Below are 24,826 nucleotides of genomic sequence, written 5' to 3' on the forward strand. Positions count from 1 at the left end.
CCCCTATTAATACATAATATTATTGCATCAGTGGTTTTCATGTCGCTGTGTAATTTGCATAGCTATCATGTCTGATGGCCACGCTATCGGTGGTGGACACTAATACTTTGTCTCCGCTCATTTAAATGAGAGCAGTCCCCACCTACAGAGCGCCTTCTCACGGCTCTTGCCCTCTGGGGTTTCCTCTCCTAGCTGATTCCCCCATCCCTCCCTCAGGGCCCAGGTCCTCACCTCCCTCAGGGGGACTTCTCTTCCTGCTTCTCCCTGCCCAGGCCCAGGCCGCTCCTGCCCTCTGGGCTCCGCTTGATCTGTGTAGTGCACCAGGGAGCTGTGCGCTGTACGCCGCAGCTGCGGTCAGCATTAGCACAGCTCCTGGGACATAGCAGGTGCTCAAACGGGATTAAAGGTGAATGAAAAAAAAAAAACAGGTGGTACAACAGGTGGGTGGGCTTTTACCTATAACCACACTCTTACATAAATTAAGTAGAAAAGCGAATTGAGTGTCCTCAGCCCTTGACCGTCACTTTCAGAAGAATTAATACTGCAGATCTGTTTGCTGTTGTTTTGCTCTTATTAAACACCTCTCCCAATCACCGACTTGTCAGGCTTCCCCATGTTGGGTGATTTAATTTCTAGATCACCTCAGCATCCTGTTTCTGACTCCTGGATAAATAATGCCTTTTTGGTGAACAGCACTTTATATGAGATTTGCCTCTAGCTCTCTGTGATGATCTGTTGTTACATTTGTTTTCCATAACACCGAAAATGGCCCGTTCTCGCTTTGTTGGCACCCAAAAACCAGTACCAACAGAAACAAGCTGTTTTAAAGGGCAAACCTTTTCATGGAAAGTGGCAGAACATCAGTGTGACCCACATTTTCCTCTGTATTTTTAATCCTTTTTACTTTCTACCTTAAACATTACTGTGTGTATTCAGAATTTTCCATTATTTGATGATTAAAGCAGCCTCATTACATTTCCTTTGCTTTAGGACAAAGTCAAGAGAACTGCTCCCAGCTCCAAAGCACCCAAGAATGGAGGTAAAGCAAAGGATTCTGCCCAGGTAAACAGCCCTAAATATTACTACAAAGTAGCGGTTACATGGAGCAGCATGTATCCTTTCAACCATTTAGTTTCTGGCTGGAATCTATTCAGAATACAATAATTGTTTAAGCACTATCTATCCCAGAGTATATCTTACTAAAGAAATAGAAACTTATAGAAGAATGTGGGACTACCGAAATCGAAATGAACATTCTTAACACAATTGAAGTTTCTTGCAATTCCCCCCCTTGTCACACAAAGTATGGATGAGCCCATTCTAATTTTAAGGTTCACAATGCCTGCTGAGCCGTCTGTGTCAGCCCATAATCAATGTGGGCCCTGTCCCCTCCCCCAATCCCACTTTCCTCAAACTCCCTTCCAGCTACATCCCCCCACTGTCTGTCTGCACCTAGCTTTGCCTTCAACTTCAGAGAGAAAATTGAGGCCACCCTGCACAAAATCCCTAAGGTCTCCTACACAGCTTCCTACTGATAACCTGCTCCCCTGCTTGCCCTGATGTGGCCCTTCTCTCTGAGGGGTCAATAATCATCTCTCTCCAGACTGTTTATCTTGATTCTTCGTCCTTGTATTATAAGCACGTTCCAGTTCTTTCACCACTTTAAAAGCAAATCGCCAACTTACAAGCGTACAGCCCAATTCCTTCCATACTTTCACCTCCCTCGGACATCTGTGACTCCTGCTTCCTCTGCTTGAGCTGTGTCTGCAGTCAGCAGACATGCTGGTTGCTAGTGCACTGGTCCTTATCAATCCTTAGTTTCCTTGGTCTTTCAGTAGTTGGCTTTGGGGCACTGAGCCCACACTGTGAGCCTTTGGCAAATACTGGGAAGGATGAATTCTTTTACATCTCACCTCCTTCAGAGACCCATACCACTACTAGAAATTGCCTTCCACACATTCGCATTTGTGTATAACACATCGACAATACACGTGCATTTACTGTTTCATTGAATGTAAATCACCAGTTTAAAAAAAGTCAACAATTCGATTATGTACTGTAAAAACCATAGCAATTTTTTTTTTTTGCAATGCGGATAATGCCAGGGAGTGTGGTTGGTATAGATTTTAGGACATGGAAGTAATATACAGAATTAGAGATGATCTGAGGGTTTCTGTGTCCAGAGTATGCATTAGATGCCAACTGGAAGGGAAGACTATTAGTTCTACTTTCTAGAGCAACATGAAAAAAGATGTACTAAGACTAATGAGTAGAAGTAAGTTACAGGGGCACCTGGCTGGCTCAGTCAGTAGAGTTGTAACTCGATCTCAGGCTGAGTTCAAGCCCCATGTTGGGTATAGAGATTACTTAAAAACTTAAAGCTGGGCATTAATGGAGTGTAACTATTGGAAGATTCCTATTAAAATTACTCATTGTGCTCAGGGCAGGAATGCAACTTAGATGAGACAACTTCTAGATTCTTTCCTATTCCAGAAACATACAATTTAAAGGGTTATTACTATGATCCCCTATGAGAAGTCAAAGGTACAGTTTTAAAAACCATACTCTAGCCGCATAAAAACTCTAGGAAGCAAGGCGGTGACCTGGAAGATCCTGAACTCACCTTGTCCTGGGGACACTCTGGATCTACAGGTGCAATTCCAACAACATCCTGTGAGAAAAAGCCCACAACTAGCTGAGTGACTCTGTTTATCTAGCAAATGAGAGCGGCCCAAACGGAAGCAGGTAGGAGACAGGAACACAGTCTCCCCATAAACCCAATCCCAGGCACCATGACCCATAGTCAAAAGAGAACTCAAAACCCACAGCTTCTTCCTGAGGAGCAAAGGATTTGAACCCCTTATTAGGCACCCACCTTTTAAGACCTGCATCTGAGAGATAAGGCCATAAATATCTAGCTTTGAAATGCAATGGGGCCTTGTATCCACAAGACCCACAAGGCTTTAATGATCTGAGAAATTTTCTTAAAGGGCTCGAGAGCACAGACTCACCGGCTCCAGAGTCCAGCACGGAGGCAGCCAATTGAAAAGCACCCAGACTTTCTGTGAAAGTGTAATGGCTCAGCTTATGCGTTGGCGTGAGGGTCAGGCACCTTATGTAACACTTGTCTAGGGGCCTGTTTGTTTAAATACTTCGCAAGACCGAGGCTAGTGGACACTATCTTTCTAGTCTCCCTCTACCTCACATCAGGTCATCAGTATCTCCTGGAAAGTAGTTAATATACTCACCTGGCGAGCTAGTTTTTGTGACTGCCCTCCCCTCCCCGCCCAGATCACTGGGCTCTGGCAAGGCAGCAGGACTTAAATTGTGGTCTCACAGGACTTTAAATGATGCTGTGTACAGCACTGGCTTCCAATCAGCTTCAGTCTAGAGGCTGACAAGAGATCCTCCCCTTTAGGACCCTGACAGGTCATGGCACACTCTCACATACTCAGAGCCACTCAAAATAAAATTCTCCAAGCAGCCTATCACAAAGGTTTGAGAGACAACCAAGAGCTAGGGCAGGGTTGAACAATAAGGTTCAGCTCCCGCATCAGGACACTCCTTGAGGACTACGAGTGTTTGAGTTAAGGTATGGAAACCAACACAGTCGAGGAGGAACAGGCTCCAAATCAAAGAATAAGATTAAACTTCAGGGGCAAACAAACAAAAAGCCAGAACAGAATGGACCTAAGTGATATACCTGATGAAGAGGTCAACTTAAGAAGATGGGGCACCTGGGTGGCTCAGTTAAGCGTCCAGTTCTTGATTTCAGCCCACGTCATGAGGTCAAGCCTCACATTAGGCTCCGTGCTCAGTAGGGAGTCTGCTTGGGATTCTCTCTCCCTCTGCCCCTCTCCCTGCCAAACACACACACTCTCAAATAAAAAGGTACTCACCCAATTTGGGAGAGGAATGAATGAACACAGTGAGAACTTCAACAAGAGATGGGAATGATGACAAAGTACCAAACAGAAGTCACAGAGCTGAAGAATACAGTAACTGAACAGAAATACTGAACAGTCTATGAAGCATAAGAAAGGATTGATGAACAGAAAGACACAGCAGAACTCACCCAATCAGAGCAATAAGAAAAAAAAGAATGGGAAAAAAAAAATAAAGATAGATGAACATTAATATTACCGGGGTCCCAGAAGGAGAAGAGATAAAGAAAGGGGCAGAAAACTTACTTGAAGAAATAATGGCTGAACCCTTCCCTAACCTGCAGAAACAGACACCCAGATCCAGGGTGCCCATAGGATCCCCCCAAAAGATGAATCTAAAGACATCTACACCAAGTAACATAAGTGAAAAATCAAGGAGAGAATCTTCAACACAGCAAAAGAAAATCAACTGTTTCTGTCAGCAGATTGTCGGCAGAAACTTTGCAACGCAGGACGAATGGCAGTATCTATTTCCAGTGCTGAAATTAAACAGATAAAAACAACTTGGAATCTTCTGCCTGGCAAAGTTGACATTCACACTAGAAAGAGAGCAAAAGTTTTCTAGACAAGGAAAAGCTTAAAAGAGTTCATCAGCACTAAACCAGCGTTACAAGCCATGTTAAACGGACTTCCTGAAGCTGAAAATAAAGGGTACTCATTAGTAACAGGAAAACTTATGAAAGAACAAATCTCATTGTAAAGGTAAATATATAGTAAAATTTAGAATAATGTGAAGGTGTAAATCAGTCACGTGCAAAGCCAGTATGAAGGTTAAAAGACAAAAGTAGTGAACATTTACTATAATAATCCATTAAGGGATACACAAAAATATGTAAAATGGATATCAAAAAACAAAGGATGGGAGGAGTAAAAATACACAGCTTCAGAGTGCAAGCTTGTTGTCAACTTTAAATAGACTTTTACATTGTCAACATAAACTTCATTGGAACTACAAAGCAAAAATCAATGGTAAATGGACAAAAAAATAGGAATATAAGCTTACTAATACAGAAAATCATCAAATCACAAAGGAATAGAGAAAAAAGGAAAAGAGGATCTACAAAAGAGTCCAAAAAAAAAAAAATTAACAAAAGGGCAATGATTGCATAATGACCGGTTACATGCCAACATAATGGACCCTTTAGAAGAGAGAAACCTGCATCCTACCAAGACTGAATCAGGATGAAGTGGTCTGAACTGGTCAGTAATTAGTAAGGAGAGTAAAGCAGCAATCACAAGCCTCCCAATCGTGCAGGAAAAGACAGCTTCACTACAGAATTCTACCAAATATTCAAGGAATAATTAATACCAGTCCTTCTCAAACTCTTCCAAACAATAGAGAAGGGAAGAACACTTCAAACTGACTGTACAGGGCCAGCATTACCCTGAAAACAAAACCAGAGCAGGACATGAGAAAATCACAAGCCACTATTCCTGGTGAACATAGATTTTAAAAATATCCTCAAAATAGTATGAAATGGATCACGTACCATTATCAAGTGGGATTTATTCTAGGGATGCAAGTCTGGTTCAACACCCCCAAATCATTCAATGTGATGTATACCACATTAATAAAATGAAGGATAAAAATCCCATCATTTCAACAAAAGCAGAAAAGGCATTAGATAAATTTCAACTTCGATTTCTGATAACTCTCAACAAAGTTGGTATACAGAGAACATACCTCAACATAATAAAAGCCATATATGACAGACCCGAAGCTAGCATCATACTTAATGGTGAAAAGCTGAAAACTTTCCTCTAAAATTAGGAAGACAAAAATGCCCACTCACCACTTTTATTCAACATTCTTTTAAAAGTCCTGTTCAAAGCACTTAGGCAAGAAAAATAAAAGGCATCCAAATTGGAAAGGAAGAAGACGATCACTATTTTCAGATAGAATATTATATATTAAAAAAATACCAAGGAATTCCACCAAAGACTGTTGAATTTAGTAAAGCTGCAGTATACAAAGTCAATATACAATAATCTGTTGTAATTCTATATGTTAATAACAATAAAATTAAGAAAACAATCCCATTTACAGTTATATCAAAAAATAAAATACCCAGAAATAAATTGAAACTATCCACTAAGAACTATCCACTAAGAACTATAAGACATTGATGAAAGAAATTGAAGAAGGCACAACTAAAAGTAAAGATTCTGCACTTAGGGATTGGAAGATACTATTGTTAAAATGTCCATACTACCCAAAACAATATACCGGTTCAGTTCAAAACCCTATCAGTATTGCAATGGCATTTTTTCACAAATATTTTAAAAATCCTAAAATTTGTATTAAACCACAAAAGACACTGAGTAGCCAAAACAATCTTAAGAATAAGCCGGAGGCATCACACTCCCAATTTTAAACTGCGTTACAAAACTATAGTTACCAAAACAGTAAACGTATTGGCATGAAAACACACACATAGAGCAACCGAACAGGGTAGAGAGCCCAGAAACAAGGCCACACATACGTGGTCACTTTACAACAAAGGAGTCAAGAATATACAATGGGGAAAGGGAAAGTCTTTGCAGTAGTGTTGTGAAGACTGGACCCCTATCTTAAACCATACATGCAAATAAGCTCAAAATGTTGTTAAAGACTTGAATTTAAGACCCGAAACCATAAAACTTCTAGAAGAAATCCTAGGCGGTAAGCTCCTTGACATTAGTCTTAGCAGGAATTTCATGGATTCCAAAAGCAACATCAACAAAAGCAAAAATTAACAAAAGGTTCTAGATCAAACTAAAAAGCTTCTACACAGCAAAGAAAACCACCAACAAAATGAAAAAAACGACAGACCCGATGGAAAAAAATATTTGCAAATCCTACGCCTGAGAAGGGCTTAATATTCAAAATGTATAAAGAACTTAAACTCAATAGCAAAAACCAAGCAACGTTTTTGTTTTTTTTTTTAAATGGGCAGAATAGTTTTCCAAAGAAGACATAGAGATGGCCAACAGGCCCACACATATGTGCTCATCACCACTCATCATCAAAGAAATGCAAATCAAAACCACAATGAGGTTGTCACCGCACACCTGTCAGGATACCTATTATCAAAAAGAAGTAAGTGCTGGGGAGGACGTGGAGTAAAGGGCATCTCATACACTGTTGGAGGGAATGTAAGTTAAAATTTTATACAAATATTGAATCATTGTACACTTGCAGCTGATGCTATATGTCACTTTATACCTGAAAAAGGAGTGAACCCCTAAAGGATATAGGGAACCAGATTTGATCATAGTGGCTCCTGCACTTATCTCATGACTGAATGAATATGATCCAGGAACACCTGTGTTTTTCTTCAATTACCTTAGCCTTCAAAGAAAAAAAAAAAAAGTAAAACATTTTAAATCACCTAAGATTATTTTTAGTTTACAGACTTGAAGGAGAACAGTTCATAGTTTGGGCTAAATGAAAAGGAAATCCTTATAAAGGCCCATCTGGTTTTCCTCCACTGACCTGTCATCTTTTGACCCTTTAATTCTGAAAAGCTCATCTCCTCTTCGGGGTCTGCTGATAGATCTGCTTTTTGATACTTAATCCAGGAAAGAAAGAGTTCAGTGATGGTTCTGCTTTCCCTTCTAGGCAAAAGAGGAAACTTCCAAGCTAAAAGCTGATGAAAAAAATACAAGTTAAAGTTCGCACTATTTGGTAAGGTGGGCGTTTGTTGTATACGAAGACGACCGTACCGTCTACAGACCTGTGTTACAGGGGAGGGAAACTAAGTCCACTTCTCACTCATGCTCTCTTTATAGCATTGGCGTGAAATGTACTTTGCAGTGTCTGGAGGTTAATTTGTTGAAAACCAATAAATGGAATCATCTACTAGAACGTTTAAAAATAGTAATCTCATAATTAAGAGCTTTTTAAAATTATCTGGCCAAGCTGCTAAAGGAAATGACCCTAAGTCTAGCCGAGTCTTTGAAACCCAAATGCTTGTGACTGCAGGTTAGTGTGACAAAGCCCAATTAGCCTGTGACATCGTAGAGAGAAATGTTCTGATGATGCTGATGTTACCACAAGACCCACATGGTGGGCTGGCCAGAAGTACCCCGTGTGGTCTAGTGGAAATTACAAGGTTTTGGGGAACAAAGGTGAAAGAAAAGATTACAAAACTAAGATCAACAAAAGTGGTCAAGGTCAAGTACTTTAATTCTACTTGATGGTGACTAAAGAGCTCATTTGGGTGAGGGAATCTCTGAGATGTAGTTGAGCGCCTTTAAAATTCTTCCTATGTAATAATTCCTCTTATGGAAGAAGAGGTCTTAATGCTAAGCCATCAAATCTTACGATCACTGGCTGACCAAAGCCTAAAGAAAATAAAAACATACGTTAGATTGGGTTAATCTCTGTCACCGTGGTCTTTAACAAGGGAGGTATCCTTATTAGAACTATTCCAAAGATTTTCACCCAAATTACAAGTTTTCTATTTCCTAAATTCTAGAATTTTCTAAGAACATGCTCATGTTTACGTATAGGAAATTTCTTGTTGCTGTTAGTGCTTTTAGTGAATGTTAAATTTACTATGACTATATCAAGAAAATTATGTATCAGATGGTTTACTGGATTTTTTTCTTCCTTTGAATTTTTCAAGGTATCTCCCTATAAAATCTTCAGCTGGTGGATGGTGACTTTTGAAGGACAAAAGGCTTTGAACAACAGCAAATTTTTCTGGGTGGCTTCTAGGCAGTGTTACTTGTCAAATCTTGACATCCTAAACATTGGTTCTTTTCCCAGAAAGAAAACGAATTTGTGTGGTTCCTCTGTGTTATTGTACTGAGTACTGATAAACTTTGAATTTTTAAAAAAATGCCTTCAGTTGGGAGAGACAGGAACTTTATATTTCTATGAGATATATTTGATAGTTTCTTAAAGCAACACATAAAAAAAGGAAAAACCTTTGCAAACTTTTGCACATTCTACACACACAGTGCCTGTAAATCTCATTAGTATTTTCAGTTAGCACTTAATTCTTTCATTGTTGTTAGCATTTGGAAAACAATGCTTTGCACTGGTTGAATGTCCTGATTTCTCATGATCCATTTCCTCTTGGGCTTTGGAACTGTACTTGAGATTTCTTTGGGTTAATGTTTATAAGTCAAACCTAAACTGTTGTACATTGGGCACATTATCTCCTCTTGGGCTGCTAATAAATTAATAGATAACCTGGACAGACCAGGACGCGCTGCCCCCAGTCCTCTTTTTTGCCAGCGGTTAGGACTTCTGCACCTTAGAGCGAGAACAAAAGATAGAGACTTGAATCAAGGCAGAAGAGCAAACTGCAGACTGTCACCACATAACAAATTCTGAGACTAGTAAAATCTGATCCTTAGAATATTCATATGCCTTGAACTCACTTGGGTTCCTGTGTTAAGCTATGCTTTCCGTTTCTGATACAAGTAACCAGAGCAGCCATCATTTGCGTAGAGCCATTGCCACGTTAGTCCACGCACTGTATCCCGTCTGGCTTCAGGGAAGTTGGATTTACCAAACAAACACAAAAACTTCGACTTGGAAGAAAAAAAAAAAAAAGCTATCCAAAGTTAAAAACCTGCTTTGCCCCCACAGCAATTCAAGAACTAGATTCTGAGATCCTATGACTTTGGTTTCTCAGATCTTTTGGAATGAGTTGTCTGTCTGTGAGCATAGCACTGATACCCTTGAGGGGATTCTGATACAGAATTTCATCTTTATTTCTGGATACTGAATGCAGGAAAAACATACCAGGTCCATGTCGTCAAACGGATTTGGAATTTGTTTCCGAGAGTACAGCCTTCCCTAGAATGTATTTTAAGTTTTTATAGAACTGAACTGACTTCACTAAAACTAAATATCACCAATACTGTCTAAGGGTGGGGGAGGGCAACAAAAAGAACAACTGCTTATAATGGGGCATAAAATTCTCTTCAAAAATTCTCTTTAAAAAACACGCACATACCTATAGGATTGCAAACTTCACCCACTTTCAATGCTGTGTATCTATCCCATGGGAGATGCGGGCATTATTCTATTCTAAATCTGGGAAATAATAAAAGCCGGTGTTAAAGTGACTAAACAGACCTTTTCAAGGCACTAACAAGAACATAAAAAAACACTGTTCATCTGGGATTTAACTGTATTTCTAATTCTTAAAGTTTTTTTTTTTTTTTAAGTGAAACCTTTGGCATGGGCAGATAGTGTGCAGGGAAACGGCTGCAGTATTACCGATTTCCATTCATATATACAAGTGCTTTTAAGTCCAAAGACTTAGGACATGCTCGTAATAGCAAACATAAAAGGTACTCCTGATATGCCTTTTTGTTCATTAGAAAGGTCTTCAAAACTTGGGTGTTTACTGGTAGTGAGGACTAGACTAAGCTACAGAATCGGAGTCCTCTTGGACCCAGCTCACGAGGAGGAAGTCATTGCAAATGTCTGCACAGAGGCCAGTAAGACAACTTTTATTCCAAAAATGTATTTTCACATTGTTGTAGCAATATTGTATCTGTTTAGAAAATGGACTTCAACAAAAGCAAATTAAAATAGGTTCCACAGGTGACCAAAAATGAAAACCACTATTTCCGTGTTTCATTAATCAAAATACAAAACACAATTAAACATATTTTCCATTAAAGTCTTGGCTTTGTATGTCTTTTAGAAGGTTGATACCTGGCGGTAGAAATTATCAGTGATTTCTGGTTTTATTTTGATTTCTCAAACCATTAGACCATGCAATACATATAAAAATAGGATTGTAAACACATTTATGTCCAGAAGTCACTCTGTTCCACAGTGTATTAGAACACATTGACATTTTTCATATCATATTCTTTTATCTTCAATTTTACAGTCTATTAAACTCATAAAAGACTTCAAAGACAATCCATTGTCCACACTTAAGCTAAGTATAAATATTTTCAGTTGTACATAATTTACGGGGGACTCTGCTGTGACTTTCTGGCAGTAAGTGCCAGTAACAAGTTACTGGGGAATTTTTGAGCTAAGCCGGATATGGAGCAGGGAGAGGAAGCATCACCTACCGAAGTTAACAGCTCCCAGGTTCAGCTTCAGATGAAAGCCTTCTCCTCTAGACCTGAATGCACTCTGCTTTTTCAGAGGGACACTCTGTCAGTCAGGGTCCCTGAGGAAGTAGACCACACACTCAAATTAGGATGAGTTGAGGAGGGTTCTTTAAAAAGTTTTGTTTTCTCAACAAAGGTGTGTGGAAGGAGCCCACAAGTACTGCCAGGAGCAGTGAAAGCCAGACTCTCCCTCGATCCCCCTCTCATCCCAGAGGGTTGAAAGGAGGAAGCAGCTACAAGAAGGCAGACGTGGAAAGGACTGTGTGGGGGAAAAAAGGCCGCCACTCAGGATCCGAGCTTGGCTGGAGGTCAGCCAGAGACCACCTCCAAGGACACCAGGGTAATAAAACACCCCCTTGTACTCTCTCCCACCCCAGCTCCCATCTGCCTTCCTGGGAGACTGACCAAAAGTCAGAGAGCCAAAAGGCCTGAGGACGTGGGCCCAGAAGTCAGCCCCTGGGCCTGCAGCAGGGAAGGGAAAGGTGGAACGTACTGGCTTAGGCCCCAATCCCAGCGTTCACCGTTCAGTAGTCCCCACTATTCACAAGACTTCAGAGGACAGGGACACACATGGATGACACACGTGGGGAGCAGGGCTTTGGAAGGCACAAGGCTGAAGAATAAGGAAGCAAAAGAAATAAGGAATTTCCTCACGGTAGGGAACCCACCCCAGGGTTTACATTGCAAGGCAACACCTATCAATAAAACAGTAGCAGTGACCCATCGATGGACGGTGTAGTAGCCGGTCCTTTCACAGGAACAAAGGAGGAAGGAGGAAAAGGAAGTCTCTTCACTGTAGCCAGAACAGCCATCTCTAATTTGAAAACAATCACGTTCGACAACTTTTTCACGATTACACATCACAGGAACCAGCCAGGCACAACTCTTAGAGCAGTTCAAGCTTCTCGCTTTGTAGCCACACTCGGATCTTCTCAAAGTTCTTATCCATCCAACGTATGTTTTCCCCAATGGTTTCAATTGTTTGCTGGACACAACGTAGCTGAGAACCCTTTTCTTTCAAAGAGCTGAAGAATTCTTTTACCTGGTGAAGAAAAAGCAGATTTTTAAAAATTTGTTTTGGGGCGCCTGGGTGGCTCAGTCGTTAAGTGTCTGCCTTCGGCTCAGGGCGTGATCCTGGCGTTCTGGGATCGAGCCCCACGTCAGGCTCCTCCGCTGGGAGTCTGCTTCTTCCTCTCCCACTCCCCCTGCTTGTGTTCCCTCTCTCTCTGGCTGTCTCTGTCAAATAAATAAAATCTTAAAAATAAATACATACATACATACATACATACATACGTAAATAAATAAAAATTTGTTTTATTATATTACAAATCTGAGTTCAGGCTAGTTAAAAGAAAACTGAAGCCAAATTTTCAGCATTTGTCAAAATTCTACATAGAAGGCAGCGCCAGGTGTCTGGATACAGTTACGTACACATAAACTTCAGCTATATGAAATGAGCTCATACCTCGTCATGTCGAATTTTGATTTTTCTCTGCAGCTTTTTTATTCACAGTTGCCAGATTCTTAAAGCCTTCACTGTATACTGTATAATAATTAGGGTTTGAGTGTATTTAATATGTATTATTATATGCACGCAGATGCAAACTTTATTTTTTTTAAACACGGTATCTAAAAAGTAGGATGTGTGGAGTTTCTTCTCTGCCAAGTAAAACCGTTTCTAGACACGAGTGCAGTCTTTCTCCTTGGCTCTGGCCTTGTAGATCATTAGATAACACTGAGGAAAAGGGTTCTTAGCAAGTTATGGTGGTAATCCCCCAAACGGTGCCAAGTTTTTTTTATCCTAATCCACAACTCATGTATTGTTCCTCTAAGATAAAATCCACCCACGGTTGCCCATGGTTTTAACGAGATAAGAGCCAGCTGTCCCCTCGTGCTTCGCGGCGGGGTTTCTTAACTCCTTGAAGCTCACATGAGACACAAACAGTCTGGCTCTGACACAGCACTGACGGATGTGGTACTGTTTCGCCTTAAAAGGTTCTCAACCCCGTCGCCTCAGTTTTCATAACAATCCATAAATTTTTGGCTGTGGAGACAGGAAGTAAGTCTAGGCCAAGCTGTATTATTTTTTCAGCATGGATTCTGGACAGTTGATTCCTTAAAAATCCACGTTCTATCATATTTTGAGTTTGGAAATAAGAGAAGGGTAAGAACAGGCTTTTAAAAGGTCAAATTCCCATTTTACGTGATTCGGCGTTCTTCTGAAATTGTATCTCATTGCAACTTTCCGAGGAGCCCCAGGCCTGCCCTCCTGCCGTAGCCACCTAAACACCACGGCCCGGGCCTCGCCGTCCCGCCTTCCGTGGCAGCTCAGCCCACGGTTTCAGACCCTCGGACTCCGGATCCATACTCAGGTCACAGAACAACTCCGGGCACTTGTCAGCAGGCCAATCACATCAAAAATTTTACGAAGTACTTAATGATTAAACATAATAAGCTACTTAAATATTTTCAAATTATTTTAAATAATCCCGAAGGAGCCCTTCATGATAGTACCATTTAAAAACAAAAAAAACAAAAACCTGTAAGAGCTGTAACAAGGCCCGCTGATAAGCCTTGCCCTCAAACTTCCTGGCCCCAAATTCTCTCTCCTATCTTCATCTACCTTGGGAAATGCGGCATCTCGACTGAGCACTGCATTCAAACCTGCTTCCTTGAGGATATTTTCTGTGCAATAAGTAGTGTGATATACAGACAGAAAAAAAAATATTATCCTACTAACTTGTTTGACTCTTTGTAAATGATTTAGCGTCTCTGGAACTCAATTTCCTCTTTTGTAAAGTAAGGATGGTCTCTCCCTCGCCGAGCACTGGTGAGAACGTAGTTACGTACTGTGGGTAAAGCTCAGACCCTGAACCCCAGCATGTGTCAGGGCCTCAACCCCATCCGTTTATTCTTGAACATGTAGTCTGGCTCTTACTCGTCCCACTGGCCTAATTACTGTGCTGGCCCCTGAGGTGGCGGCGAGGAACCAGGCTCGCCCCCCCCCCCCCCCCCCGTCCTCCTAGAGCTTACACTCTACCTGGGAAGACAGCAAGCCGTCAACACGGTTACTGTTACTATTCTGTCGTGGACGAAGTACACTGAGGCTAGGAGAGTGACCGGGGAGGGAGTGGCCTGCTTTCCACAGGGAGGTCTGGGAAGGTGACACGTGATCTGGGACCGCTGAAGGATTCAACAAGCCTTTCCACTGACAAGTTAGGGGAAGGGCAAGCCTGGCAGAGAGAAGTGTAGAGGCTTAGAGACAGGATCAACAGCTTCTGGTCCAGGAGCAGGAGGCAGCTGAGTGGCTCAAGTATTGTAGGATGGTGACACACGACGGCGTGTGCTCGTTGGCTGGAGAGGTGGGCAGGAGCCCAGTCATCATGGTCATGTGCACGTGGGAAGGAAAGGTTAGGAATTTATTCCAAGATGAACAGGTCAGGTTTCAAGGAAGGGTCAGTCGTGGGCTGATTTTCAGTTTTAAACGTTGAAAATGGTTTGGTGTTGGCAAAGTGGGAAGCCATTCAGGAGGCTCTCGCCATAGGCCAGGCAGGAGCTGAGAAAGCAGAGCCAATGAGAGCTGCAAGCAGAGCCAACGAGACTCTGGGATGAACTGGATATGATGGCCAAGAAGGGTTCGGGCTGACCGCTACATTTTCCCTGTCAGGAGGACGCTCGCCCCTCTGAGGGCATCCAGGCTTTTTCACTTCCATGCCCTACACCTCAGGGCTTTTGCACCTGATGTTTCCTCTGCACACAGTAAACACCTGCATTTCCACCGGTCTCTGCTCTTAAGCCTCATCATCCCATAGGACAAAGCTCCCTTACCCAGTCACTCTCTCCTTACCTGGCCTCGTTCATCATCGGAACACATGGCCGCCTGACTTAGGTCACTCTGTCTATAACTGATTCCCCCAGAATTTAAGCTCTCTGAGGGCAAGGGCTCTGTCTACTCTGTTCTTCATCATAGCCCCAGAACCTAAAACCACATCAGGCTTATAGTAAAAATGTCATGTCTTTAAAAAATTTCATGAGAAAACAAAGGAATGAGCAAGTGCCGAATGAAATGTTTTGTTGCTACAGATCCGGCTGGTGGACAGCTGTCTAGCTACTCCCAGCTCATGACTGGTCCTCATCGTCACCCAGAATAGCTCTGCTGTAGACCTCGGCAGAGTTCGATCTTGAAACATTATGTGCCAGTTAATTTTACAAGCCGGCATGAAAACTAGAGAGAAGGGATGTGACATTTCTTCTGCATTTCCAAAGTATTCTCCCTGTATCAAGCTCTATCATGGTGTAACCAGACAACACAATGGAACTACTCCCAAAAAGAGGAGTATTAGGTTCTCAGCTTTTATCTGTGAGCAACCTATTTTTAAAGCCTTGTGAAATTTTTCTACACCTTTAGAAAACGTTATTATAGAAGGGACACCACACAACAATGACCTCAACAGCAAATTCCTCAAAGTTTAAGACTGAAAGAAAAGTCTGCTTTTGTGGGACAATTGTATGTTCCACGGTTCCCTCCTACTAGACAATGAGAATTACTTACACTGTTTCCTCATTTGTTCGGGACTGCTAGGAAGCTGTGGTACAGTTAGGGCACAACCGCAATAAATTATCCTCAGCACAAGTCCCTCAGGTAGTTACCTCTTTCTGTCAATTATGCAGCTTTTTGTTATTTAACATTTCTTTTATATATGGGCCTTCTAAGTTGCCTGAAATTCTTTCTGAAAGTGCATGGCATATAAATAATGAGAAATCCTGAACCTGGACAGCAGAGAACCAAGATTCCAGACCCACCTCTTCCATAATAGCTAGACGATCACATCGGTCATTTACACCGCGAATGAGCCCTTGTAACATCCTAAGAAATACAGATTAAATGTCTCCACTAATTATTTTAAGCCCTAAAATTTTCAATGGCAGAGCTAAGACTTCTTAACATGTTGAGGAACAGGCATAGTTTTCAATGGTTTATTTGTAACTGATTCTGGTTGGTGTCAAAAACACTGTAGCATCCAAAAAAAAAAAAAAAAAACCCATCTACTGACTCCATTCCTAACTCATCACACCCTTATTTTTTCTACCCCATTTTTATTAACTAATTCTCACTTAAATTTAAAAGTTTTGTTTACCTCTTCAAGCCGTGCTCTTGTGGAGAACTGACTCGTTGTTCCTATCACCATATAGGTTAGGGAAGCTGAGCCAAGTTCAAACCTGGAAATGGAAATTGTCAAGATGTATCACAAAATATTTATTCATTCGACATGCATGTTTAAAGTGCCTTATGTATATTACAGCATTTAACTAGAAACTGCTTAGGCATGAAAAATTGAAGACATGATCCCTACCCTCCAATGTGTTAGGATACAGTTGTAAGAAATAAATACGCCAACCGCTGAATAAATGATTCAGTACCCAAAAGAAAGCGGTACAGGCTTAGTAAGTGCTACTAGAGTGAGACAAGGGCAGGTGCAAGCAAGCAGAAGTGCTAACCCACGATGTGAGGTCACCTGTGCACAGGACGGCTTCAGATTGGTCCATGGGGGTGGAAAAGGATTATTCCAGATGGACTGGGAAACTTGACTCTCCAGATTCATTAGTTAGCACTAAGTTCATGTTTCATACTTTCTAAGAATAATTTTCTAAGTCCCTCTACTTGCTATCTTCACTCAAAAAAATCCCTCTAGACTATCACTGTTGTTTTACAAACAAAGCTAAGACACAGGCAGGTTCATGGACCTTTCTAGTCACGGCACAATTTTTGGCTCTACTTACTTTTGTATCAGTTTATCCCAATTTTCCCTCAGAAACTGCCAGGCCAATGGATATCCCACCGGGTTCCTGCCAATAGCTCCAAGAATATGTGGAAACTCTTGAATTTTTATTACATCTCCCTTAAAACTTTCTTCTAGTAGCCTAGAATGATGAAGCGAAGAAATGTTAACGATGAAGAGTCTCTGGAAAAGTTATCAATTACTTCAATAACTCAATTACTTCAATAAATAATTACTTCAAAAATAAAGAAAAAAGTCAATCTGTCAATAATAAACACAAGATAAATAGGTGACCAGAGGCAAATAAAGTTGCGATAGCTGCATAAAAACTAACATTTAAGTAGTGTTTACAACACCCGTTCTCACATATCCTCTTTTTTTTGTAAGAGAAAATGGGTAAGAAAGTCCTATGTAGTATTTCTAAACGTGTTAGAGACACAAATATATCTTCCTTTAAATATTTTTCCTAACACCTGTTCCTAATTAATTACCGAACTCATTAGATGTATGCCCACTTGAATAAATGTTCCCAGCAGAAAAGGCAATTCCCAGCCAAGAGAACGAAGAGATGCTGGAAGGATCTGAGCTCATTTAACTCCTCGTGGCCACGGGAACATGAATGAATTACTCACCACTGAAGCTTGTCCTTATCTTGGCTAATACTGAGGGCAAATTCAATTTTATTTTTCTCGGAAGAAGACAGAGACGACTGATATTTTCTATAAAGAAAATCCCATCCTTCAGGGTCCTGGACCCCCACAGCAAACACTGCCAAGGTCACATCGCTGGGCAGGCTGTGGAAAAGAACGTTGCTGGTGAGTCTGAGATGCAGGAAGTGTGTTTGGATGTCGAGTGGTGACCAGTGACAAGCTGACAAACTGGCCCAGTGACCAGAGCAACATGCCTGGAAATATGAACAAAAATCACTTCTTTCCTTCAGTAAGATTTTATGAAAGAGGCACAAGAAAGCATCTACAATTCGGTTTTAAGCACCCTTCTCAAAAACATCATGTGAAAAACCACTTTGAGAAATACCTACACATCTAACAGATTTTTAATGATACTGGGTAAGTCAAAAGTAAGAAATTCAAACTGGACGCAAGATGTAGTCCATGAACAAAAGTCAGGAATCCAATAGGACCACTGTTCAGAAGCATTTCTTTAAAGGGAACCATGTCTACTGTGGGCTTAATCTGTCCTAGAAAGATTTAAGCCCTAAATATTAAAGTCCGAGAATAAATTCCAAATACAGGAAGAACCTACTCAGCTTCGACAGTATCAGCAACTACTATACACACCTCATCAGGGACTTTGGAGGCCCAAAGAAATGACTAGTATGGCATGTACTGCCTCTGTTCATATCCAGGATGGCTGTTTCAGTTCTAAGCCTTCCCTCTATTAAATGGAAATTATTCTAATCCTATTTTAACTGTCCAGATACTTTACTTTTATATATAGAAGTTCCCTCCTAGCATTTCTTTCCTTTTTTTATTTTTCTTAAGATTTTATGTATTTATTTGACAGAGAGAGCCAGCGAGAGAGGGAACACAAGCAGGGGGAGTGGAAGAGGGAGAAGCAGGCTCCCAGCGGAGGAGGGAGCCCAATGTGGGGCTCAATCCAAGGACTCTGGGATCACGCCCTGAGCCAAAGGCAGACGCTTAACGACTGAGCCACCCAGACGCACCCCCCCCCCAGCATTTCATAAGACAGAAAGTTGAGACATACATAGAAAAAATCTTAAAAGGCAATTTAGTTTCCCAAAAAGAACAGCACTGATGATGAGAGGCAGCCCATGGCATGGGAGAAGATATTTGCAAATGACACTACAGATAAAAGACTGGTATCCAAGATCTACAAAGAACTTCTCAAACTCAATACACAGGAAACAAATAAAAAAACGGGCAGAAGATATGAACAGACACTTTTCCAATGAAGACATACAAATGGCTAACAGACACATGAAAAAATGTTCAAAATCATTAGCCATCAGGGAAATCCAAATCAAAACCACACTAAGATACCACCTTACACCAGTTAGAATGGCAAAAATTGACAAGGCAAGAAATAACAAATGTTGGAGAGGATGTGGAGAAAGGGGATCCCTCTTACACTGTTGGTGGGAATGCAAGTTGGTACAGCCACTCTGGAAAACAGTGTGGAGTCCCTTAAAAAGTTAAAATTTGAGCTACCCTATGATCCAGGAATTGCACTACTGGGTATTTACCCCAAAGATACAGACATAGTGAAGAGAAGGGCAATATGCACCCCAATGTTCATAGCAGCATTGTCCACAATAGCTAAATTGTGAAAGGAGCCGAGATGCCCTTCAACAGATGACTGGATTAAGAAGATGTGGTCCATATATACAATGGAATATTACTCAGCCATCAGAAAGAACGATTACCCAACATTTACAGCAACATGCATGAGACTGGAGGAGATTACGCTAAGTGAAATAAGTCAAGCAGAGAAAGACAATTATCATATGGTTTCACTAATTTATGGAACATAAGAAATAGCAGGAAGATCTGTAGGAGAAGGAAGGGAAGAATGAAGGGGGGTAAACAGAAGGGGGAATGAACCATGAGAGACTGTGGACTCTAAGAAACAAACTGAGGGCTTCAGAGGGGAGGGGAGCAGAGGACTGGGATAGGCCGGAGATGGGTATTAAGGAGGGCACGTATTGCATGGAGCACTGGGTGTCATACGCAAATAATGAATCATGGAGCATTACATCAAAAACTAAGGATGTACTGTATGGTGACTAACATAATAAAAAATTATTATAAAAATAAAAGAAAAACAGAAAATATATCCTTTATACGAACTAACTGGTTGTTCGGTAAGCACAGACCTCAGATTCCCATCGGCGTCCTTCCACTCTCTGAAATAGGCTTCCGCCCTCTGCACGCAGGGCTGATATTTGCGCACACAGGCGAGCAGCAGCAGCTGACTGCGCAGCATTCGCTGGGAGACTGAGCCCTCGTCCGTCCACGTCTGATTGTCAATGAGGTCGCTCAGCAGCCTGATGAGAAAGGCCTGCGGAAAGTTACACACGTCACCAGTACTGTCCCCAGCCGCCTTGTGTTTTGAGATGAGCCGATATACCCTCAGGCGACGGGGATCGATTTTTAAAGCTTTATCCAACTCTTATTTTTAAAACCACGAAATTCTGTTCATATTTAATTATGAAAGGGGTCAAAAACAATGATTTTACTATTTGCATCACAATCTTTTATAAATATACCTTCATCTATTTAAAAATCACAATGAACTGCCACTTTTGAAGCCAACTAAGTTTACACGACTAAATTTTAAGAGCAAATTATACAACAGGACTTCATAACATTTGCCAAAAATAACAATTTTGTGCCTCTTCCTCAAGTACCTGAGTCGTGGAGTATCTTAAGGGTAACCATCAAAACGAGATACCACCTCACACTGGTCAGAATGGCTAAAATTAACAACTCAGGAAACAACAGGTGTTGGCGAGGATGTGGAGAAAGGGGAGCCCTCCTGCACTGTTGGTGGGAATGCAAGCTGGTGCAGCCACCATGGAAAATGGTATGGAGGTTCTTAAGAAGTTGAAAATAGAACTACCCTAAGACCCAGCAATTGCACTACTGGTTACTTATCCAAAGGGTACAAATGTAGTAATCCGAAGGGGCACCTGCACCCCAATGTTTATAGCAGTAATGTCCACAACAGCCAAACTATGGAAAGAGTCCAGATATCCATCAACAGATGAATGGATAAAGACGGTATGGTGTCTATTTATAATGGAATATTATTCAGCCATGAAAAAGAATGACCTCTTGCAGTTTGCAGTGATGTGGATGGAACTAGAGGGTATTACGCTAAGCAGAATAAGTCAGTCAAAGAAAGCAAATACCATATGATTTAACTCATGTGGAATTTAAGAAACAAAACAGATGAGCCCATGGGAAGAGAAGGAAAAATAAGATAAAAACAGAGAGGGAGGCAAATCATAAGAGACTCAACTATAGGGAACAAAATGAGGATTTCTAGAGGGGAGGGGGGCCAGAGGATGGGGTAACTGGGTGACAGACATTAAGGAGGACACGTAATGCAATGAGCACTGGGTGTTATATGCAACCGATGAATCACAAAATTCTACCCCTGACAATAATAATACACTATATGTTAACTTGAATAAAATATAGAAATTAAATAGTAACCATCAAAAGACAGCAGTAAAATGAAATAAAGGATTTGCAAAAAGAAGGGAAAAACAAATCCGTAAAATTTAAGTACAGATTCGTACGCTGCTGTGTCTTTTTTGTGTCAGAATGAAACCCAAATCTTTGCTATTTAATCCCAATACTGAGTTAAATTTGATGTAATTTTCTTCAACATATATGAAGACATACATACATACACAATGGTGAGGACGCCTTCCCACACCCGCACAGAAGCAAACCAGCATGTAACTATTCACTTCATTGAAGGCTTCTACCTTGAATTGATTTTCCACTTCATTCATATCTCTTTTCTCCATCAACTTATACATAGGTATCAGCTCATTCAAACCTTGGAACACCGGCATGATTTCAGTTTCACGTTTCAAGTACAGGGTTAAATCCAAGGCTTTTTCAATTGACAGCTTTCCATTGCTGGTCAAGAGACACCATGGTTAGTAGTTTAAACAAAAACCAGGAAATCAACTTTCTGTTTCAAAAGATATTTTAATCTTCCAGTAAAACATTCAGTCAGGTAATAAATCCCCCCTTATTAACAGTGATCTTTATATAAGTATCTTTTCTTTCACACATAACACTGGCTTATTTACCACTGTGGAGGAAGTTTCTTGAATAATAATGGAGCCAATCCTAACTCGTGGTGAAGACAAAATGGAGACAGGTCAGCGTCTGTCCCTCTAAGAAACCACAGATTGGGTGCTCAACAGCTAGAGTAAGATGGCGATTTTTATCAAAACCAGTAATCTTGGTCAGAGAGACTGCCGCTCGGTCAAAGGCTGAGTGTCTGGATTAAACACATTCTTGTCTCCATTTCAGAAAGAAAGTGAATATAGATAAAAAGCCTTCGTTATGGAGGGCAGGTGTTCAAAGTCTCAGTGGCAGGGTACGTGTTAAGTACAAAACCCTCCAAGATTTAAGCAACAATATTACGGGGGGAAATAGTCCCAGGGAGGCAGAAACAGCTTGATAAAGCACTTCTGTCTTTATCCCCCATTGCTCTTTGCCACCCTGAGAGGTCCAGCAAATGAAGAACTCAACATTTAGAGCAAAGGGACATAGGAAATGAGAATTATAGAATCGTTTCTTCCCACCTGGGTGACTCCCCTGGAAACTGCAGCTCTGCCTAAATACTGAAGAAGTTTGAGTTTCAGGCTTAGGAACCATTTCCTTAAAAACCGTTGTCAAAAGGCAAAAATCAGAGTGAACCCTGTCCTCAACAACTCAATCATGATGTGGCTGGGCCACATTTTAGGAGCTCTATTCCCTAAAGCTTGCACGAAACTCAGGCATCCAGTTTGAGCAGTGGGGGGATAGAAATCCCTTAACCCAAGAGACAAAATTGCCACCGACTCGGTACCGAGCCACGTGGTCTCCTAAGAAGGCTTCAAAAAAATGTGAAAGACCCAGCAGGGCAGACCCCTCCTGAGCGCCAGCACGGTCAGGAAAGCTACAGGACGAGGCTTTACGCACAACGGTCTGCTCCCCGAGGTTGGTCTCCTGGTTTTCTATACTTTTCCATCAGTCCGATCTAAGTTGTTAGCAAGATGAAAATACAGATTACTTGCATTAGCTTACTCTGTAGGCGCAGACATGTGGTTAATCCTAAGACTAAAAGCAACCTTGGAATTTAAGAAGAACTTAGTGGAAAACACCGTCCAGCTTCTTACTAGCAAGCGATCATTTTCATCTTTAGAAATCAAGCATTTGAATGCTGACAGCCGCTTTCAGAAATAAACCAAGACCTTGAGGAGTCTGTGTTACCTGACGAGCTGAAATGCATTGTTGATGAGACTGGCCCGATCGTTGCTGCTGATTGTCGTGTGTGCTACTGTTAAAAGGCCAGTCAAAGAATCCCATCCGTCATCCTCGTAATGCACAATGTAATAGCCGTTCATTCCGACATTAAATTTGATCCATTCTACCTCTTCTGGGAGGATGAGCACATCTAGGGCAAATAAAATAAATCACAGCTTCATTTTCTCTCTTCACTGATGAAAGCTTTTCTGAGCAGAGCCTGGACAAAGAAACTAAAGGCAAGTTTAATATTGAACAATTTTAATACTGAAATGAGTTTCATATTGAACACATTTCTTTTAGAAACAAGAAAAGTCCATTCCAATAGGCAAAAGCCAGCACTAGCTTTAGACACCCATTTTTTGAGATTAACAGATTGAGGAGAAGAATCCAGCCATGTTTCAGGCTACGCATAGGATATGATCCAGCAGTGGCAACAAAGGAAGAGGGAATTTTCACTAGTAATCCCTCCTTCTTAGCATTGTATAACTCAACTGCTTTAATCTCTACCTGGCAAGACACTGGCTTTCTTTTTTGCCAGCAGAGAATATTTTGAAACGTCTATCTTCACTAGAAATTGAAAGGCAACAATTTGCTGAATATAAAGGTTGACCTGATCCTTCTGTTTTAACCCCCATAAACAGTAAAACTTTGCAACTAAGTCTTATGCATTTCCAGTTTCTTCTTGACTTAACCTAGTTATTTCTATGGTAAATTACCTGTTTTTGTCTTCAGCAAAAATCTTTGGATGGAGTCTGATTTGCTGGTAATGAAGGTCAATGGAACATGCCACAGGTACCTTAAAGAAAGGACAGATTATTTGTTGATTCAATTCAACAAACAGTTATTAATCATCTATCATATGCCGGACAAGGCCTAGTTTAAAAGATGGGATGAGAACTACTATAGACAAGAGGTCAAGATGTCACCAGCTTGTTTTCCAGCTTTGCAAGGGGTGTCGGCCCAAGCACTATTCATTCTTCTCGGACTTCTTCAGTAGAGCTGGGAATTTGGGCTCCAGCGAACCCTGGCATCCTCTGCAGAGATGGCTGATTGGAGCTCAGAGGTCCTACCTTACAGACTTGACCACTGTAATCGGCACAAATTGCCACCATAGGACTCCTACATCATTTATTAAGAATACAATATCGCTTCAGTGGAATTCCGGTCAATGATACACAAGCTAGATCTCATCATGAAGAAACAGCAGAAAACAAAAACTGGAGGACATTCTATTAAAACATTGGACTGTGCTCTTCAAAAATGCCAAGGGCAAGAAAGAAAAAAGTTGAGGAACTGTCTCAGGAAAAGAAGAAAAAAATACGACTGAACATGTGTGACGATACACTGTGAGCCTACACGGAATCCTGAGCCAGGATTTTTCTTCTTCTGCTATAAAGATAGTATTAGGAAACCTGGAAGAGTACATCAGGTTTATAGGTCAAAGCATTAGACCAATTTCATTTTATAACTTTGATAATTATACCGTGCTTACAAAAGTGAACGTTCTTGTTTTTTTCCCCGAAACACCACACTGAAGTATTTCAGGGAACCGGACATCATGTTTCCAACTTACTTGCAGTTAAAAAAAAAAAAAACCTGCTACTGTGGATCCAGGAGGGCAGCACAGGAGGACATCAAACTCACCCCCACCCCCGGTGGGTACAGCAAATCTATACCTACATACAGAGCAGTTCCTCCTGGGAAAGAACTGAGGGCTGACTGACTAGCTTCTGGACGACAAACGAGAGGGACCACACAGAGAAGGCAGAGACAGGGATCCCATCCCAACGCACTGAGGGAGGCATATTACTCAAGGCCCCACACAGACTTGCCCACCCTGGGACGAGATGAATAAAGAGCAATGTAAAGGATAACTAGATTATAGGTGAAGGAAATCCACTAACTCTAGTGGGCAAACCGCTAGAACTCTCTCTGCAGTCCTAGGCACTGGTAAGCACCATTGTTTACATTCCCCCTCCACCATGATATTGTGCACAGGAGCAAGGTT

The 24,826-nt window shown here is 41.2% G+C and overlaps 2 protein-coding genes across 30 annotated transcripts in view; one reads left to right on the forward strand and one right to left on the reverse strand.

The window, feature by feature from the left end:
- Positions 1-8,857, forward strand: part of CAST (calpastatin) — a 113,217-nt gene extending 104,360 nt beyond the window's left edge. For 17 of the 26 annotated variants that reach the window (XM_044383990.3, XM_048220960.2, XM_044383991.3 and 14 more), the window contains 3 exons: positions 991-1,062; positions 7,546-7,611; positions 8,555-8,857. In XM_044383990.3, coding sequence (XP_044239925.2) covers positions 991-1,062; positions 7,546-7,596 — 123 coding nt within the window. In that variant the 3' untranslated portion in view covers positions 7,597-7,611; positions 8,555-8,857. Of the gene's footprint in view, positions 1-990; positions 7,303-7,545; positions 7,612-8,554 lie in introns of those variants that run through there. The other 9 variants (XM_057307234.1, XM_057307237.1, XM_057307235.1 and 6 more) reach the window with 1 other exon arrangement.
- A 1,527-nt stretch (positions 8,858-10,384) lies between these two features.
- ERAP1 (endoplasmic reticulum aminopeptidase 1) overlaps positions 10,385-24,826 on the reverse strand; it is a 46,139-nt gene continuing 31,697 nt past the window's right edge. For 2 of the 4 annotated variants that reach the window (XM_057307232.1, XM_057307233.1), the window contains exons 12-19: positions 23,535-23,614; positions 22,783-22,966; positions 21,201-21,435; positions 19,656-19,840; positions 17,434-17,595; positions 16,803-16,943; positions 16,160-16,241; positions 10,385-12,063 (exon numbers count right to left, since the gene is read on the reverse strand). In XM_057307232.1, coding sequence (XP_057163215.1) covers positions 11,908-12,063; positions 16,160-16,241; positions 16,803-16,943; positions 17,434-17,595; positions 19,656-19,840; positions 21,201-21,435; positions 22,783-22,966; positions 23,535-23,614 — 1,225 coding nt within the window. In that variant the 3' untranslated portion in view covers positions 10,385-11,907. The remainder of the gene's footprint in view (positions 12,064-16,159; positions 16,242-16,802; positions 16,944-17,433; positions 17,596-19,655; positions 19,841-21,200; positions 21,436-22,782; positions 22,967-23,534; positions 23,615-24,826) is intronic. The other 2 variants (XM_026498579.4, XM_026498580.4) reach the window with 1 other exon arrangement.

The sequence above is a fragment of the Ursus arctos genome, unplaced genomic scaffold (genome assembly GCF_023065955.2).
Source record: "Ursus arctos isolate Adak ecotype North America unplaced genomic scaffold, UrsArc2.0 scaffold_5, whole genome shotgun sequence".
NCBI lineage: Eukaryota > Metazoa > Chordata > Mammalia > Carnivora > Ursidae > Ursus > Ursus arctos.